General features: G+C 48.8%; 2 protein-coding genes across 5 annotated transcripts in view; both read right to left on the bottom strand.

The window, feature by feature from the left end:
- Nucleotides 1-656: 656 nt before the first annotated feature.
- On the bottom strand, nucleotides 657-11,892 carry LOC132451579 (protein 4.1-like). The gene is made up of 9 exons (XM_060044149.1): nucleotides 11,884-11,892; nucleotides 11,082-11,199; nucleotides 9,139-9,177; nucleotides 7,095-7,219; nucleotides 5,491-5,619; nucleotides 4,693-4,797; nucleotides 3,950-4,030; nucleotides 3,161-3,290; nucleotides 657-2,383 (listed from the first exon to the last, which is right to left on the bottom strand). The coding sequence occupies exons 1-8, from the start codon at nucleotides 11,890-11,892 to the stop codon at nucleotides 3,192-3,194; spliced, it is 705 nt and encodes a 234-aa protein (XP_059900132.1). The 3' UTR covers nucleotides 657-2,383; nucleotides 3,161-3,191.
- A 932-nt stretch (nucleotides 11,893-12,824) lies between these two features.
- The window catches only part of epb41a (erythrocyte membrane protein band 4.1a), a 20,316-nt gene continuing 13,874 nt past the window's right edge, over nucleotides 12,825-19,266 (bottom strand). Inside the window, exons 10-14 of one of the 4 annotated variants that reach the window (XM_060043662.1) lie at nucleotides 18,830-19,005; nucleotides 16,829-17,082; nucleotides 16,533-16,607; nucleotides 15,794-15,847; nucleotides 13,751-14,082 (exon numbers count right to left, since the gene is read on the bottom strand). In XM_060043662.1, coding sequence (XP_059899645.1) covers nucleotides 13,927-14,082; nucleotides 15,794-15,847; nucleotides 16,533-16,607; nucleotides 16,829-17,082; nucleotides 18,830-19,005 — 715 coding nt within the window. In that variant the 3' untranslated portion in view covers nucleotides 13,751-13,926. Of the gene's footprint in view, nucleotides 14,083-15,793; nucleotides 15,848-16,532; nucleotides 16,608-16,828; nucleotides 17,083-18,829; nucleotides 19,006-19,266 lie in introns of all 4 variants that reach the window. The other 3 variants (XM_060043663.1, XM_060043664.1, XM_060043665.1) reach the window with 3 other exon arrangements.

Raw genomic sequence — 19,266 nt, 5'->3', positions numbered from 1 at the left:
ACTGGATTCAGCAGAAAAACATTCATACTTTTTGGGGCTTTTATGTAATGTACACAAACGTCTAGAGAATGGTGAAATGTTTGACTGAGGCGTGATTGGCTCATTGAATCGACACGATCTAATGAGCCAATCCATTGGCTGATGATCCTCCTCGTTTACCCCTTACTGCCCTGTCATGAGACCCGGTGCTTTGGGACCATGAACAGCCCTAGGACATCAATATTTCATCATTCATTTAATTTCTCTTCTGGCTAGGTTTAGTCTGAAAGAAAGGCAAAGCATAATAGACGGGGTTCTGGTTCCGGTGGTAGGCTGGGGATTCATTCCACTTGGTGCTTAAATCTTTAATTGGGGTGAAAGTGGCAACCTCGAAGCTCTAGTCACTATCTTTCCCCAGATGAGGTCACACAAAGGGAATTAAGTCTATGGCTCACTGCTGAAAGCCCTCGCATTTACAGTATTAGGAATGTTACGAGCTGGGTGTCGTTGACCACTCTGCCCACCGTGCACTCAAATCACAGGCAGCGCACAGTTAGTGAGGCCCTCTCCATAACCCAGCCGTGGTGCCAGACAGGGTATAGAGCTACCAACAGACTCTCTGCTCACTTGTTCCTCCAGAGAGGGTATAGAGCCCTCTCTGGATCAGTGAGAAGGGATGAGGTTTCTACACGTGTTTATTCAGTGCATGGCGTTCTTTAATTACGCTTCATTAACAGTGTTTTTCATTTAGAAAGAAATAACAAAAAACTCTTATAAACCTCAGTTGTCTAGTTTACTACTGTGAGTTTAAATTAAAGTGAAAGGGAAATCCCGCAATTATGGCAAACAGCACAATAAGTTAGCAATGACACATTAGGTTTCTGTACCAAAGAACACATTTACAACAAAAATACATGTTTTAGGAGTAGACTAAACATTACAAATTGCATGTGTGGACCGTAATGGACTGTTTTACAGGACAGTGTGTCTTTCACAGGAGATTCAGCAATATTTACTTTAAAAAAATCATACAAAGGCATTGATTTACTTTGTTGTCACATACAAAAATCATCATATTGTAACTGTGAACATGTTTTGTTGGCCTACATAGAGATTCTCAAAGGAAAACGTGGACCAAGTGTTAGTGATTTGCCATATTGTTATATTTTTCTTTTGTTTTCTATGGCATTCCACCAACTTTTTTGAATGTTTTATTGTGAATGAATCAACTCTGCCATAATCCATTCATCCTATATAAACTCCCTAGCCCGTTGAAGCGTGAAAGCAATCCCTCTGATTTGTTCGAACCTCTGTGGACGAGGACACACTGCCCCCTTTGGTAGAAAAGTAGAAATGCAACTATGTAACTAATATAACTGCGGCACAAAACGCTGCCCAATGAGAACGAATACTGCTGGGGTTGTGTTCAGCCTTATACAAAACTATGAAACTACATTCCGCTGCTACAAGAACACTATCGTTAAAATGTTAAACACATACACAAAGACAAGTCAGAGAGGGAAAATAAATAGAGAAAATAAATAACACTGCCGTCTCCTGTTCTTTTGATAATGTCTGAATCTAGAGAGAGGATCCTAACTCAATAAATATGAAAAATAATAAGTAAAAGATGATAACGATAATTTAGCAGATTATCACGACGTAACTTTAAAGTAGGAGACATGTTTAACGGCCCACCATTTTGGTCTGATAAAGTCAGTCACATTTATATCGAAAAATATTTTTTCACATTGAGAGGGACAATAAAATATTAAGAGGGACAATAAAATATACTTTTACTGTACAACATGACACCAAACTATTTTGGAGTGTGATGATTTTAGGAATCTACTGCTTCTTGATGACATGTTCAACAGATCTGAAGAGAAATTCCCCACATTCCCACCTCACACGATCGAAGGTAATAAAAATACTGACCCCAGCGCTACAGATTAGCAATTATGGTGGTAAGAAAAGCAGTATAAAAATAAGACTAAAAGACCAAAATGCCCTTTTGAAAATTTCTTAAAATCTCCAGACAAATAGGAGAGGAAATAATTCACAAATGTTGTACTTTCATTTCTCGTTAGAAAACCCCCAAATACTGAACTTTGATCAATTCAGTGGCAGTGAGAAGAGAAGAGGGGGGTTGCGGGAAATCCTGGGCAATACTAGGCAGCCATGTTGTGGAACACCATCCATCTTCAATGGACCTCCAGGAAAAGAAAACAAATGGCAGGTCAAAATGCTTGGCTCCCGGGCCTGGGCGGGGGTCCTGCCTGCGGTCTGGCTGGGGGGGCGTCCTGGGCGGTGGGTCAAACCGGGGGGGGGGGGGGTGGGGGGGGGGGAGTAGGGAGACGCTAGGGGCAGGAGAGCCGGGCTCCAGGACATGGTTGTGACTCCGCTGAACCCAGAGAAAGAGACAACAGGAAGTCCGGTTAGTAAACACCGGGGAACACAAACCATTAGAGCTGGGATGGTCACCAGCAGCGCAGTGTTTACCGGCCAGAGTGGGCCGGCCCGTAAACGGAGGACTCACATTGCCAGACCGCCGTGGACACTTCATACCGCAATAACAGAACCCAAATGAAAGCCACATGGGCATGGCTCCGCCGCGCCTCCATGCCCTAATGGCCTCGTGGAAAGGCCTGGAGAGGAGGACCAGCAGCTGGACTTGGTGCTATTGCTCTGGGCTCTCCTGCTCACGTCTATTAGTAGAGCGAAGGCTAAAGGTGTCTGACTCACGCAGGATTGTCAACGCACAGTTTACATCATAATCGGACCGTTGATGGCGCTGTTAAAATGATCGGGGGCAATCCCTCTGCAGAAGCTCAAATGCGTGGAAGGTCGTCAGCCATATGATGGCGTTCCTGATGCCTCTCTAATCTCAGTCACAAAGAGCTATTGAGCCAGGGAGGATTAAATATCCAAAGAATGTGTCCTGCTGTCTTGGTGCTATCACGAATAGAAGTAGGGGTTCCACAAATACCAAAAACATTTACATTTATACAGATGAATTGTACCCAAAATGACCTTTTTTTCATGACATGTATTCCAAAAAGAAATTAACATAAACGAAATAAGTATATGAAATAAACAAAATTGTATTTATTATTATAATTAATTCGTATATTAACGACTATGTTCCACTGAGTTATCCCATAACCCCCAGGCCCCTTACCTCCCAGGGCCCCGGCCTGCTCGGGGCCTCTCTAGTCCGGGCTGATCTCCGTCTCCTGGTGGACCACCACCTTGGTGACGGACATGTCCGGGTGCTGCTCCTTGGCCTCCTTGATGGCCTGGGCCAGGGCCTGGGGAGGGGGGGGGGGGGGGACACAGAGCGATAAGAGGGGGGAGGAGGGGCCACAGTAGCTCAGGGGGTGGAGCGGGTTGACTGCTAACCGGAAGGTTGCTAGTTTGATTCCCGGCTCCTCCTAGCTGAGTGTAGAGGTGTCCCTGAGCAAGGCACATAACCCTGACTGCTCCTGACGAGCTGGCTGTCGCCCTGCGTAGTTGACCCCACCGTCGGTGTGTGAATGTGTGACTGAATGGTTCTAAGTCGCTTTGGATAAAAGCGTCAGCAAAATGCCCTAAATCTAAATGCGGAGCCTCAACACGTAAGCACACGTGGTCCGCTCAAGTTGAGGATCAACAGATACGGTGAAGCAGCAGAAGATAAGACTGCACTGCAGAAGGATTCCTCAGGGTACTTTCTGGGGTTTTACCGTATTCAATGAAAACGGTCACCCGCTATTTAATAAGCAGAATAGAGAGTTCCTGGCATGAAAGCTGCCATAAATATTATGGCTGTGAAGCCCTTTGAGACTGTAATGGAATAGATCAGCCCTCTTACAATGCTAACCTAGCACCTAGCAACAGTGCTAACCTGCTACAGAAAGCTAGCAGAGAGGAAACTAGCGCACGGCCGGGAGACACCAGAGATAAGGGAGAGATGTCAGCGGCTCCTCACCTTATCGTGATCGATCTCTGTGTCCCCGGTGATCACGATCCTCTTCTCGATACGGGTCTCTGAGACGCCTCCTTTCACGGTCTGAAAGGAGAGCACAGCTTAGGAACAAACCGTCACGCACTTCAGCGCTATGCTTCAGTACCCAAAACAGTTGAAGTGGATGAAGTGGCCTAATCTTCGGAACAGAACCTTATCCAAGTTCAGTCAAACTTTTCTGTGTCCCTCAAACTTTAGTGAAAAAGGTTTTAGAATAGGAAGAATGGATGTTTGAAGAGGCTGAGGGCCAGTGATGATGGGGCTCTAGGGAAAATACCCTTAGAGCTCAAAGCACTGCAACAAATTGTAAGTGAGTCACCTAGTCAATGGCTCTGTGAAAATACTCAATCCAGGAAGCACCCAAGCCGCAGACACATGCTTACAGAATCACAGAACTAACAAGTGTGTTTACAATTACAATCAGGGCATTTAGCAGACGCTTTTATCCAAAGCGACTTACGTTGTTTAATACACATTGACACACCGACGGCAGAGTCAACCATGCAAGGCGACAGCCAGCTCGTCAGGAGCAGTTAGGGTTCAGTGTCTTGCTCAGGGACACATCAACACTCAGCTAGGAGGAGCTGGGGATTGAACAACCTTTCGGTTACAAGACAACTGCTCTACCTCCTGAGCTAAGCCGACCCGCCAATGTTTGCCTGATTGTGATTGGCCAGACGGCGGTGCAGCGAGCAGTGTGGGGCTACCTTGGTGATCTGCGTGGTGGTGGTGCGGCTGACGGTCTCTGAGGTGATGGTCTGGGCGTTCAGCAGCAGGGTGGAGTCCCTCTCGTTCCCCATGGTGTCTGCCGACTGTGAGAGAGACACCTTTTCGATGTTAGACGACGCTGAGTTGGAATCGTGCAGCTACGACAATGAAGTACAGTCAGTCCATTCGGATGATGCTGGGACGCTCTGGGATACAGATTACCGCAAAGATCTCCCCTGTATGCCTTAAAGTTATGTTCTTGAGATTGTCAGGTATATCATCATCTGAAATCTAATGCTGGACCATCCGTGGTTAAGAAAGAGCCCCCCATGCAGAACAACTAGGGGTGTTTTTCCCCCTGCCCTTTGGCCTTCACGAATCGTACCGTAATATACTGTGCGTTCTTGTATCCGAGGCATCTCCAAGCATTAAGAGTGTGGCTAGAGCTCTGAACGGCTTGCTTCATTATTATTCGTTGCTAGTAGTGAAGCGCCCGTCCTAATTCTTTCACTATATTCTCCTGCAATGCAAAATAGCTTGTTGAATAAAGCTGTTTGATCAAATTGATTCCTTTCAGATTAGCCTTGGTGTAAAGACAATATTTCACACTATTAGATCGCTGTCATCGATTTCAACATGATTTATTCCTAGTATCAAGGACATTGTGTGGCTTTATCTGTGAAACGTTGTCCAATGTGTTACAAATAGGACTAATATGAAATCAATGAGCTATTGAGATTAGGAAGCAAAAATGGGGGGGGGGGCGCTGGTGGCCTGACAGCCAGAGTACTCCTCACCTGCGCTGACTCGTACAGGATGGTCTTGGTCTCGGTGTGCATGATGGGGACGTCCTGGTTGGCCAGCGTCCCGCGCAGAGAGTTGGTGACGTCGGAGATGGTGATGGTTTGAGTCCTTTGCACTGGAGACTAGCGGCAGAGGGGACGAGAGACACACAGTCAGGGCGTTGTGTGGAATCACATCCACCCCCCAAACTAACACTTAGACACAGTGTTCCAGGGCAAACTCGCTGCTAGACTCAGGGTCTCAGTTTGCTCCGCGAAACCAACCAATGACTTAATCCAGAACGATATTAGTCTTCTTCATATTGGCATGTTTTCACCTGATCTTTACGCATAAGGCCTCTTCACCACGTCTCAGACCTGCTCTGCCCTTGGGCCCCGCTGTGACTCGGGGTCAAGCGTTTGACCTTGACCCCGAGTTACAGCGCCCCCTAAGGGCCAATCGGTGTCAAACCTTTTGGAAACCTGTTTACCGGGAATAAATATGTCGTTGACAAGTCTTTTGTGCAATAAGGGGTTGAGCTATGAAAATTCATCATAATAATAATAATATCCACTGAAAAGACAACAGGTGTACACAGAGTCTGTGAATACTTCAATAAATAGATACATCATAAGCAGAGGCCAAGTATATTGTGAAGTCCTGGCTAGAAAGAGACTAGATAAGGTCTACTGCAGTAGTGACTCATTTTAGTAAGACGGCTTGCTTTAGGGCAAAGCTTTTCAAAATAAGAGCTCCCTACGGGACGAGGATGGAGCTTGAAAGTAACCCCGGCTCACAAGACTTCTTCTGAATGCAACTTTTCATCTTTCATCTCAAACCTGCATGTGGAGGAGAAGGTTAATTAATGATCTCTCTTATGGCCGTTCTAATGATATGATAATCAATATACAATATCCCCTCTGTGATCTTGAGGGTTGGGGTTAGATGGAGAGACAGAGAGATGATATATATATTATATATAGATGAGAGAGAGAGAGAGAGAGAGAGAGAGAGAGAGAGAGAGAGAGAGAGAGAGAGAGAGAGAGAGAGAGAGAGAGAGAGAGAGAGAGAGAGATGGAGTGCATTATCTTATTTAGGGTGCCTCGTGTTGGTAATCTGCTCATACCTATCCCATAATATGTAATAAAGACATGAACAGATGTTAATTTGGTATATTTAGTACAACACTGACCATTAACCAGATATGACATAAATCAATATATTTACACATTCCATATTTGATACATTTCTTTGTATTGTTGGATAATGAGGGATTGCCTTTCGTAACACACTGCAGACTTCAGGGTCAGCCTCATTGCTCCTGTGTTGTGTGTCAGGGGACAGTGGCCTGGCTCCCATTGTAGTCAGCATTCACTCACAATAACCTGTTCATCAGAGACCGCCTCTCTCAGTTCACTTGTGGACCACTACTAATCATTATTTAACTAAAGTTTTGCCTATAAAAAGGGCAGAAGGAAACAGCTGACCAAATAAGACAAAAAAATAAATAAAATGAAAACCTTGATAGTGGTCTCTTTATAAATGTTTCACAGTGAAAGTACAGAGAAGTCTTAGTCTCTAAAATATGGGACACACTTTCTTTTGTTCTGCTGCTCACTGTGCTGTGGTTCCCGTCCTTGGAGTGACATTTTGTCCGCCTGCCCTGGGGCGAGCCGCTGCCTGAGCCCGTCAGCGTTGGGGATGTGTTCACAGAGCACTGGGACGTGGCTCTGGTGTAGGATGCTAAAGCAAAGGTCAAACCGGGATGAGACCGTAGGACTCACAAGGAAAAACAGGAGGCTGTTCTGTTTTAAACGTGTAGTGTGTTCAATGAGAGCTGCTTAGCTCACGGTAAGAATCTGAGCAGGGATGTCATCAGAAATGTTGAGTGTTTGTTGTTCACAAAACAGCATTTCTTAGTGTCAGGACGAGAACCTCAACAAAATGAAGATTATTGTTTTTTCCATTCATACTGTAATTCTGAGAATTCTAGACCCACCTGAAAGGGGAACAAAGTTGAAGAACTCTACGCTACACTTAGAACATGTAGGAATACGGGCATGCATCCTTCACAGGTTTAGAAGATAAACAACACAATTACTATGCAGCATCTATCAATTCAATTAGTTCCCAGAGTCCACCTATATGCATTCAATCCATCAAATCTCTATTAACGTTCCTCCACCAAGGAACTGCGCTCTGTGTCTTCATGTCAGAGTCTCTGCGTGTGTCTTTTGCATGGCTTCCAACCTAGTTTTTAGTTCAATGCAAATAATATATGAATAATCATCAAAGAGCTTGTCACTTGAACTAGAAATACTAATTCGGAAAAAACACTCCAATGGACATTCTCCCAATCTTGAGAGTCAACATTTTCAGTAAAATCACAAAATGAAAACTAAATCAACAAGTTCTTTGGGAGTGATCTAGACGGACTGGGAGCCAAATTAAATCATATGAGATCGATGTCAAGAACAGATCTTCTTGTATTGTTCACAAGGCTGTAATACAACATTTTGGCAATTCATCTACCACTAAAAACAAAACGAGTGTCAAAGAGCAGAACAGAGAAAGCTCTTTGTTCAGACACTTCTACATCATCCCAGTAGTTTTGGAAAGGGGCAGGGCAGTGATTTTATAACCACACAGATTCGATTTGCAAGCAACATATGTACCATGTTTCTATCTGTTTGGTCCCTGGGGGTTCAGGTAAACAAAGACCACTGTCAAGTCTTGTGAGGAGCGTTGCTTTAAGGCCATTGCATAATCCACAAGTATCACTGACCAGCGTGTGGATACATCACAAAAACAAGTTCAACGTCCAAAACCCAGAACTTATGCACAAAAGTCCAAAAATCATTTTCAGCATTTCAGAACTTGGGTAACCCAGTGACACTAAACATTACAGGTCACGTTCGATCTTGCTTGACGCCAACATTGAGCTAAGTATGGCTGAGCGTTTTAGGATTGTATGTTGCAGAACTAGCAGGAAATAGCTATTTAACCTCCTGCACCACGACTGTCCGTCTCTGGTCGCTATAGAGCGCAGAAATGTCTCTTAAGTCCAGGTTGTCCTAGACGCACTGGGTTTAACGTGGATCGGACACAGCGCTGTGTGAGTGTGGGTGAAGGTGTGTATGAGGGGGGGGGGGTATATATACGGAGCCGGTGATTGGATACGGGTCACAGACTGAACCATTGTACTGATCTTCTAACATCATCACGGGTTCAGCCTTACAGGATGTGTGGTTGTGTGTGTGTGTCTGGGTGTGTGTGCGTGCGTGCGCGTATGCGTGTGTGCGCGTGTGCCAGTGAGTGTGTTTTCAGAGGAAGATCATCCACAGCATGGTCAGCGCCACCACCAGGAGGCCGGAGGACAGGAGGAAGGAGAGGCGTGACTGGGGCAGCCTGGCCGGGCGGGGCCCGCCCCAGGCCCCCAGAGGCTCCTCCTCCCCCACCCTAAGGGCGTGGCCCCGGGCCGGGGCTCGCTCCTCCTCCTCCTCCTCCTGCTGCTGCTGCGCCCTCGCTCCCACTACCTCCTCCTCACTATCCGCCTCCTCGCTCTCTCGCGGCGGGGCCGGGGCCGGGGCGTGGGCGGCGTGGCTCCAGAGCGGGGGCGGGCCCCGGGGGACCGGGGCCCCCCACGCGCTCACCACTCTTACCTTGTGCACGGCCGCGGCCAGAGGGCGACTCCTGCCGCGCTGGGCGTCGCCCGAAGGGAGACCAAGAGAGACATAGACACAGTGGATGGATGAGCAAGAGGGGGGATGGCAGACAGACAGACAGACAGACAGACAGCAGACAGACAGACAGTCAGACAGGGGGGGTGGGGGGGTGGCAGACAGACAGACAGGGGGAGGGCGGACAGACAGACAGACAGACAGACAGACAGACAGACAGACAGACAGACAGACAGACAGACGACACACAGGGGGAGGGACAGACAGACAGACAGACAGACAGACAGACAGACAGACAGACGACACACAGGGGGGACGGACGGACAGACAGACAGACAGACAGACAGACGGCACACAGGGGGAGGGGGCAGACAGACAGACAGACAGACAGACAGACGACACACACGGGGGGGGGGGGGCAGACAGACAGAACACACAGGAGGAGGGGAGGAGGTGGGGCAGGGGTGCATGTGGTCTCAGAGGAAGGGGAGAGTTATAGGCTTGAAATGTCAGAGAGAGAGCGGGCCCCAGTGCGGATCTTGCGCGGGACCCGTGTCGTCTGCTCCCGTTCCGTACGCGTTTCATAAGCTTAGCTTAGCTAACAGTGCGCCTTTATCACACTCTATGCGGAGTGACTTTACAAACCTATTCAAACCATGATGACAGAAAGCAACATTTGATATTGCAAAAATATTGGAGCACTTAGCAAAGGGGACCGCGGGTGGATAAGCAAGGAATGCTTTGCATGGATAAGGAATTGCAGCGGGAATATCGTTCAAAACATCTCTCCAATGTTGTCTCCGTCTGGAGTATGACCAGATACATGGGACCTCCACCTGTGTGAATAAACACATCTGGCCAGGTCAAAGTCCACCACAGTACTAGTCCTATCCATGGAGGGCATGGAGCAGGTATCCACGCAGAAACAGAGGAGTCCTCCTACTTTCTTTTGTTTTTGCTCCAAAAGAAAGGTGAACCTGTGGGGTTGGGCACAGTTCAACAGAGAGAGCACTAGGACAGCGGGAGGACGTCCGATTGGCTGAAGCATTGGCTGAAACATACAGAGAGAGAGGGAGAGAGAGCGAGAGAGAGCGAGAGAGCGAGAGAGCGAGAGAGAGAGAGAGAGAGAGAGAGAGAGAGAGAGAGAGAGAGAGAGAGAGAGAGAGAGAGAGAGAGAGAGAGAGAGAGAGAGAGAGAGAGAGAGAGAGAGAGAGAGAGAGAGAGAGAGAAAGAAAGAGAGTGAGGGGACAGCGAGAGGCCAACGGTCCGTGCCCTCGCGGCAGCGGTTTCGGAGAAGGCATTCTGTGGCGGCTAAAACGTTAGCTTAGTGCAAACCGTCGTGGCAGTGCAATGTCTTACAGATGTGTAGAGAGGAGAGGGCCAACCTCAAGGGAGCTGGCCTTCTGGTTACTGGGTGGCAGGACCGCAACGTGGCACTCTCCCGGACTGATCTGTACGTGGATACCGTCGGCCTATCACGTGGCTGTGAGCCTGGAGGGGGCGGGGCCTAGGCCAGGACCCAGGAGGGCCTCCAACGTGTGGGGGTCATGCAGGGACACAAGGTGTATGTTCAAGGTTGTTTTGTTCGTTTTTGTCTTGATTATAATTTGTTTATTTGTTTTGAACCACGTTTTTACCCAGCAGTTTTACATCCATTATGCAACAAGATGTGCTCTCTGTGTTTCTGTGTGTGTGTACAATTTGTGCCATTCAAGGACATAAGTGTGGGCCGTGTGACCTCTGAGAGGGGGGCGGGGGGGGGGGGGGGGGCGGTGTGACCTCTGGGAGGAGGGGGCGGTGTGACCTCTGGGAGGGGGCGGAGCCTGCCAGGTCAGGTCTGGGACAGGAACTGCATCTTGAAGCTGTGAGCGGACGAGGACCGCGGGCCGGGGAGGGGGGGTGAGGAGGAGGGTCTACGGGCGGACCCCCGCAGGAAGGAGCCTCCTGCGCCGCCGGACGGGTGGAGGGAGCGGGGCAGGAGGGGTGGGGGGACGGCGAGGAGGACGCGGTGGACGGAGACTCGAGGGGCGACCCGGGGCAGGACTTCAGGGGGGGTTAGAGTGTGGTGGGGGGGGGGAGGGGGGGGTATGACGGGATGGAAGAGAGACAGACACACAAAACATGAGACGACCATTGAAGAGGTACACAGAGGTTGGTGAGGGACAGGTGAGGAGGACGATGACATTAGAAGGAAGAGGAGGAGGAGAAGAAGAGGAGGAGGAAGAGGAGGAAGAGGAGGAGGAGGAAGAGGAGGAGGAGGAGGAAGAGGAGGAGGAGGAGGAGGAGGAGGAGGAAGGATCAGTTTGTTTTTTGTTTTGTTCTCAGTTGATTTATCGATATGTATATATTGATATTTTTGTGGTCAGTCTCTCGCCGATCAACTCATTCAGTGATTGCAGGACTCATGCAGGTACAGTGTCGATCACCCCAGCCATGCGATTGGACTGCAAGCAGGGAATTACAAGAACCTTAACAGCAGCCAATGAGAGGAGCTTGAGGTGCCAGGAGGGTGGGGTGGGGAGGAGCAGACCTGAAAGGTCACAGGCCAGGCCAGCAATCTGGTAGTGAATGGAAAGCTGCTGCCTATTGGTTCATCCGCTGTTAGCTGCCATTCCAAAACAAAAGTCCATTCCTGTATGAGGTTTGAGTCCTTAACGCCAGGCGGTGGTCTTAACGCACTGCAGTCAAGCCATAACCAGATAGTGACAACAAACCGAGCCCCTTTACCTCAGACATGCCACCAACTGCGCTGTATGCAGGTACTACAGTGGACATCATTACCTGCACACACACACACACACGCACACACACGCACACACACGCAAACAGGCGCGCACACACACACACACACACACACACACACACACACACACACACACACACACACACACACACACACACCACAGGAATGCAAAGAGATTCTCTAGCAGACCACTATGTATACGTTTCTGATAGATGATCTGTTATTGTTCGTGAGGCAAATTCACCAGAAAACACAATTAATAAATATCCCCCAGACACACAAATACCAGGAGAATAACACTGGATTGATTGAGGATCAAAGCAACGGAAAATAAATAAAAACAGGGCCATCAAGTGAACAGAACCAAATATACACCAACTCATCCCATCCATATAATCGCTTTCTCGAGTAATTCATGAAGTTGTGTCGTCCCCCCCCGTCCCCCCCCCCCCCCAACAACACATTTCCTATTCTCCTGATATGAACTGGACGAGTGCTGCTAGCCCCATCAGACCCCATCGGCCCCATCAGGGCCCCATTAGGGCCCCATCAGCCCCAGCAGTAGGGGGGAGGGGGGGGGCGGGACACTCACCCGGCCTCTGGCGTGAAGCTGGCCGTGCGGAACGGGGAGTTGGTGGACAGGCGCTTGTCACTCGCTTCCCACGCGCCGGCCGCCGGCACCTCAACTCGACTCCACCTCCTGATCTCAGCTCGTCAGCTGCTGCTTCCCATGATCTCGTCCTGGGTTGTCACACGTCCTGGATGGTCACACCCATGGGGGGATGCACACTACATCAGGGTCACCTGGGGTGAACTGACGACGACGAGAGGAGTCATGGGGAGAACTGACGAGGACGGAAGGAGGATGGACAGGAGTGCGGGAACGACGGACGAAGCCGACGACGAGGTAGCCAGGCAGGAACGGAGCATTGAGTTTGGGTCATGCCGCGACGCATGCTCTGAATGAATGGGTGGGCTGGCAGTGATCCAGGGGGTGTTGGGGCCTGTGAAGATGTTGTAACATACTATGGCAGGGTTCATACACACCGTGTTGCGAGAAGAGAAGACGCACTCACTGTGCTTATTCATGCCTGTGTTCAGTGTTCAGAGAAGAGCAGCTATAATGAAGGCCTGCAGACCCAGCTGGGAAGAACCTGGTTCTAATAATCTGCCTATTCTGCAGATTTAAAATCAACTGAAAAAGGTCTTACTGGACATTCTGAAACCAGAACCCTTTCCCTGGCGGGAACATGGTTGGCGTTACAGCATCACGCAGAACAGATCGCTGCATAAAGATTAAACGCTAAGTAACGCTTCGAACTACATAAATGTTCACCCATCATTACCAGTTGAACGTGTCGTTTTCTTAAATTGGAAAGGAAAAAGTTTACACACGTAAATCCCCCCCTTTCCCACACATACACGCGCACACAAACACACACACACACAAACACACGCGTGGAGGCCCACACACGGGTTGGACTGCGTTTAAGTGAGGAGTCAAGTTCAACATCAACACCCTGAGTGGCCACCAGGTGGCGGACACAACCGCGTGAATGGAATGCCAGAGAGAAGGAATGTCAGCATGAAACAGTATGAAACAACTGGCAAACATTTTGAAAAATACACAACTAAGAGTGTTTTCAACTCAGTGTTTCTAAGAGTGTGTCTTAAAAAAAAAACAGTGGTTGAATTCCTTGGCTAATTAAGGACAAGGCAACGTAGAAGAACATCTTTGAGGTCGTTGCAGCATAACAGCTCTCACTGGCACACGTTCTTTACAGATACATGTGCTCAACAGAGTTGGACAATCGTGTGCCATAAGAAGCATCTTGTTGAAACGACGGCGTTCCTCCTAGTGGTGTATTTGTCAAATGATGCCAACGCACGAGCAAGACAACATGGAGTAGAAACGATGGAGCTACTTGCATTAGCGTTAGAAAGAAAAATAGTGCATGCCAGGCCGTTAGGGTTTAGTCGAAAACTAGGTAGCTAGAAAGATAGATAGAAATCACAACAAAAACAAATCATAAATGCACAACACAACATCCATGCAAACAGAGAAACAGTTGACAAAAGATTAAAAGAGGAAGTGGGCATTCTAGAAGTTGAATACAAACCTCCAACATTAAATTGCTATGCCTGATATAAATAGTTTCTCCCTCTAGTTTCTTAGCTCGTTTCTGTGGGGACATAAGGAAGAGGGCGGCTCTTTGAGAGGTTGAAGACATTAGCAAATGTACTCATCCTGCTTCAGCAACCCAAGCAAAAAAGAAAGGATGTGACTGAGTATATCAAATAATGGAAAGCAAATGAAGCTGCTATGGTTAAAGGGGGGGGGTTGTGAAGACAGAGCAGCCCCATGCAGGAGGAGCCGTCGGCCCCCCCCCCGCCCCTGAGAAGCACGTGGTGGGGGCCACGGGCAGGGGGTGACAGCGGGGGGCCGGGAGCATGCACCGGCTGCCTGCATAGCCCCCGCATCTCACAGGGGGGGCGGGGGGAGGAGAACACTGCAGTGGGCATCAACGCAGTGCTGGGAGCGACACTCTCAGACGGGGCTTCTATGCAGTGTGAACATGACGTTCACGTCCATGTCCCTCACAGACACACACACACACACACACACACACACACACACACACACACACACACACACACACACACACACACACACACACACACACACACACACACACACACACACACACACACACACACACACACACACATACATAGATACATACATGTTGATATATATATCTAAACATATATATATATGACCTCACGGCTTGTGTCTGAGACACACTGCACCGGTGTCAACTGGGCTGCATTCCATTTGGCCGTGAGTCCGTCTCAACACGTGCTTGATGTCCCCCTGTGGCATCTGGTGTGCATAGAGTCTGTTCTGGACTCGTCTACTATTCTCTACTGGATGAATCCAAGACACCACCAGGCATCAGGGGATATAGCGTCGACATCGGTCGTGCGCCTCTTTTAATTTGCATTATGGTTACACAGTGCTGCACCCTATAGAGAATCAGATTTGTACCCTTATATTATATTATTACAGCCCATATAGTGCAGGGCTTATATTATTACAGCCCATATAGTGCACTATAAAGGGCACGAGTGGGCCAACTGGAGCATGGCACTAGTGCTGAAGCCTCAAAGGTCTCCGGCTGCACACAAAATGGATGGGTTCCCAATTCAGAAAGAGAGCCGGCGTCCCATCAGCCTGCGATGTTACCGTGGAAACACCAGTGCCGTGTCTGCCTGTCTTACGCCCGAGCGGCACGTCGGCTAGCTTGAGAGGTAGCTAGAGACACTCTTGTTTAGGGATCAGGAGCCTGGACTGATCTGTGTCTGAATCAAACTTAGTCAAATACTGCTGCTCTTCATTTAAGTGTTGCCACTTTGCGGCGCATACTTATAAAACTTGAAAGTGTGACAATTGCCTAAAAGAGAATCGTTTCACTAACAATGCCTTAATCTGGTTCAAGAGTTCATTGAGAGCACATAATTTCATTATACATCATTTTGTGTAATAATGTGGATTTATACTAGAACAAGGGCCCTGTAGTTAAATGTTTGAGGAGAAAATGTATTCCGTAGCATGCTCTTATACAGGGAAAGGTCAAACATTCATGGGTCTGCAGAACCAGGGACAAGACCAGAGAACAAACATCCACAGAATGAACAACACAACACAGGAGCAGTCAGGGGCAGTCAGGGGCAGTCCGTGGCTCACGTTTGCGTCACATCTTTTTTGAACATCCCTTTAAGAAAGAAAAGCACAACAAGCCTGAAGCATCATCTTAAGTGCGCAGATGTGCGAGCAGATGCAGAGAGCAGCGTATGAGTGAGGGATCAGTCGGCTGAAGAACTCATTCTAACCTTCCACCCTCGCACCGTCTCTGCCTTGTTTCTGTCTCGGGGGGAATGCTGCTTCTGCAACCCCCCCCCCCAAAACAAGGAGGGAAAAACATCACAATCATGTTAGAGTCCGTCTTGAATCCATATAGAGGCTGCGAATCATACACAGAACCATCACTTTGATATTCACATCAAGCACCTTGAGCTGCTCTTTGACCTATATGTTGTGCAAGTGAAATAAACTATTGGATTGCGGCTGCTGTAAGTAAGATCTGAGGGTTGCAAATAACGGAAAGAAAACCGCAGAAGAGTGCAAGAATTTTCACCCAAAACCCTTCCCTCCCTCTCTGCTCCTTCGGTGGATGGATCCCCCGCAACCAATCAGCGAAAAGAGATGCCCTGATTGGTCAGAAACAAGCAGGAAGTGGTCATAAATGTAAAGGATCTCCTACAGAGGCAGTCAACCAGAACAGATATTCTGTCAGAGCAAATCACTCACTAAGAATAGCTGTAGGAGGGTTTTTAGGCAAATTGCCAAAATGATAGCTCCTAAATCTTACCTACAGCCCCTCTAAATGACACCCATTGGTATGGAAGCATACTGTCCATGTGTTATTGCTTTAGTCCACACATTCCTCGCAGTCTCACAGTGCTCTCATCATCGGTGCCTTAGTGAGTACACACACACACACACACACACACACACACACACACACACACACACACACACACACACACACACACACACACACACACACACCTGGCTCTTCTTCTCTCTCTCCCCGTTGGTGGCGTTCAGGGCGGGGGAGGGCCTCCGCTCCCTCCTGGCCACCGACTGGTGGCACAGACAGAGCTCAGAACAGCGCCCCCCACAGGCCGCAGAGGGCTGCACTACAGTGAGTGGCCGCTAGGCGGCGGCATGCTCATCGTTGTGCGTGGCAATAACGTGGAGACAAGACGTTAAATCTGTGAAGCACCAATGCACTGTGTCTCCTCAGTCCCTGAGGATGGATCCTGAGGCCTCGCCCCCCCCCCCCCCCCCCCCCCCTCCCATACCTTGATGTCCGGCGTGGACTCGGGTCGGGGGCTCTGGGTCTTGGCGGCTTCGGGGGGCCTCTCCGTCTTCACGTTGGTGGCCCTCCTGTCGGCGGAGCGCGACTGGCGCTCTTTGGGGCCGGCGATGTGGCGCTGGAGGCCCCGCAGGGGGGGGCCCCCGGAGGGCAGCGGCGAGGGGGCCGCGTCCGGCGACACGGGGGACATGATGGGCGCGCTGACGGGACGGCTGTTCTTGTCCGGGGTGGTCGCCATGGCTACGGAGAGAGACGTTGAGGCGGAGAGCGGACAACACGGATTAACCTCGGGGTGACGAGGGTCGTCTCATGGTGACGATGGAACTATTAGCGGGACGATCGAGAATCAAAAGAGTCATTGAGGCTTCACGGAAATCATACTGTTCCATAAATGGGCGTGTCTCTTCCTGCTCAGATGCCCTTTGAATCTCACCATGCTGAACAGAAGGTGCTCCAGGCAGTTAGTAGTAAAACATTGCAGAGCCTGATTATTTGTTGGCGGACGCCATAACGCTAACTCACCACTTTTTACTCATAAACGGCGTCGTCATTCAGTGTACATGGATCGGTTTCAATGAGAAGGTGAAGTTTGGTGCTGCTCACAGGGAGCACATTAAGTGGTGAGGGAAGGGGGACGGTGACAGAAGGCGACGCAGCACATTCAGCGGAGCCCAGGGGCAGGACGAGGAAGCAAACTTATTTGTGTTGTTTTAGAGGACACAGTGCTGCTGGCCACCGCAGCACTGGGAGACAGACCGGGGGCTTATTGGAGAAGCACCGGCACAGAGCGTCAAGGGACCCTCTGATTGCCTCCACCAGATGGCATATCGATTTGTTTTTGGCCCAAAAGGCAGACTGTCAAGTCACTGCAAAGTCCGACATCAAATGGAGACCCGTACTGAGTGTGTTTGAAGCATAATCACGGTCCGTTATAAAATGCACACAATTTGGAATGCCTTCCACAATTTTCACCTCATTCACGCCCACTCTCTCTAGGAAGGGCGGGCAGAATCAGACACGGGAGGATTTAATGGGTTGGATTCAAAACAGAGAGAGAGCTATGATGGATGTAAAGAAAGCTTCTTACACATTCATGAACCATCTGTTTCAGCTGGATTATAAACACTATGAGATCTTAAAAATATTGTTTTGGGCTCAGAGTTCTAGGAAAGAAGGGGGTGTACTATCCCCATGGTTACGATCCTTGCCAACTTTGTGATACTATATAAGTACCGTCCTTGTGTTTGATGTTATAATGAGCGATGTTGTATATGAAAAGCACCACACAACTCAGCGTAATAGTAAAGGTGTCTGGGAAGCCTAAACTTTTCTCGGACAAACTCAAAAATATACAGCTGCCCAGAATGAGCTCCTAACCTCCGCACAAAACAAAAGTGTCCTCGCTGAACTTTCTCTCAGAAGCCCTAGTCCACCGCTGCCCAGACAGAGCTCCACACGTCCACACAAACTGCGCTGCGTTTGTGCACGAAACCTAATGAAAAGAACGCCGCCTGCGTTCGGAGCAGAGTGGAATGTTCACAGAGTGTTTTGGGTAGACTGGCGAAAGCATAGGAATTTACACCTGTTTTCTCTAAATTACTTATTTCAGCAACAGTTACAAAATCGAATCATTACCAAGTTCAAAGCAAAAACAAATCAATGGCCCTTTAATGTTAAATGGGCTGTTCTAAAGGGGTTTTCTGTTGCCTAGGACTTACGTATCAAAGGCCCACATTTGAGGGAACTTTGGGTGAAATCTTTCCCTGGTTATGTTTTGAATCTAACTCTCACACTTCATTTGTGACTGACATCTCTGAAATGTCAGAATACTAATGCAGTGATTGTGTAACAATAAAAAAGCTTTATTTGTTTTTTGCAATTTGATGAAAATTGCAAAATCACTTAAAACCTTGTTTCCTATCTTGGATGTAACCATCTCATCCCATCTTCCCAACACTGAGGGTGCGGTGTGTGTGTGTGTGTGTACCTCCGTCCAGGCTCCGGGAGTTCCTCTTGCTGGACGAGCGCTGGAAGAGCGGGGCGGGCCGGTCGATCAGCGAGCTGGCCTGGCGTGTCTGGGCCTGCGTCCGCCCGCTGTACCGGAACTTGGAGCCCAGGGCCAGGAACTTCCTGGGCGTGGTCGCCACCTCCGTGGAGGTCAGCCTGCAAAGGTACACAGAATAGACCCCATTACCTAAAGCACCATCAGTGGAAGAGGAAGAAGATAGGTGGCTAGGTCTGGGACCGAGATAGGCAGCCAGTGTTGAGAAAACAAGATAGATTGCTAGCGTTGGCACCAAGACGGCGCCTTGCGCAACAGTTTCTTACCCAGTGAAACATATTGACTGGGTTTCACATAAGAAAGTCACCAAAGTAAATTCAAATATTATACATACAGTATATATATATATTTTTTTTTTTCAT

This window comes from Gadus macrocephalus, chromosome 22 (assembly GCF_031168955.1).
Source record: "Gadus macrocephalus chromosome 22, ASM3116895v1".
Lineage (NCBI taxonomy): Eukaryota > Metazoa > Chordata > Actinopteri > Gadiformes > Gadidae > Gadus > Gadus macrocephalus.
This window is presented reverse-complemented; position numbering and strand designations above follow the sequence as displayed.

Excerpts from the sequence above, each read along its gene's own strand:
- LOC132451579 (XM_060044149.1), bottom strand. Across the intron at positions 9,178-11,081 it reads GGAGGCTCCTTCCTGCGGGG|CGCGGCAGGAGTCGCCCTCT; the intron begins GTCCGCCCGTAG and ends GGCGACGCCCAG. Across the intron at positions 4,798-5,490 it reads TCCTGTACGAGTCAGCGCAG|TCGGCAGACACCATGGGGAA; the intron begins GTGAGGAGTACT and ends TCTCTCTCACAG.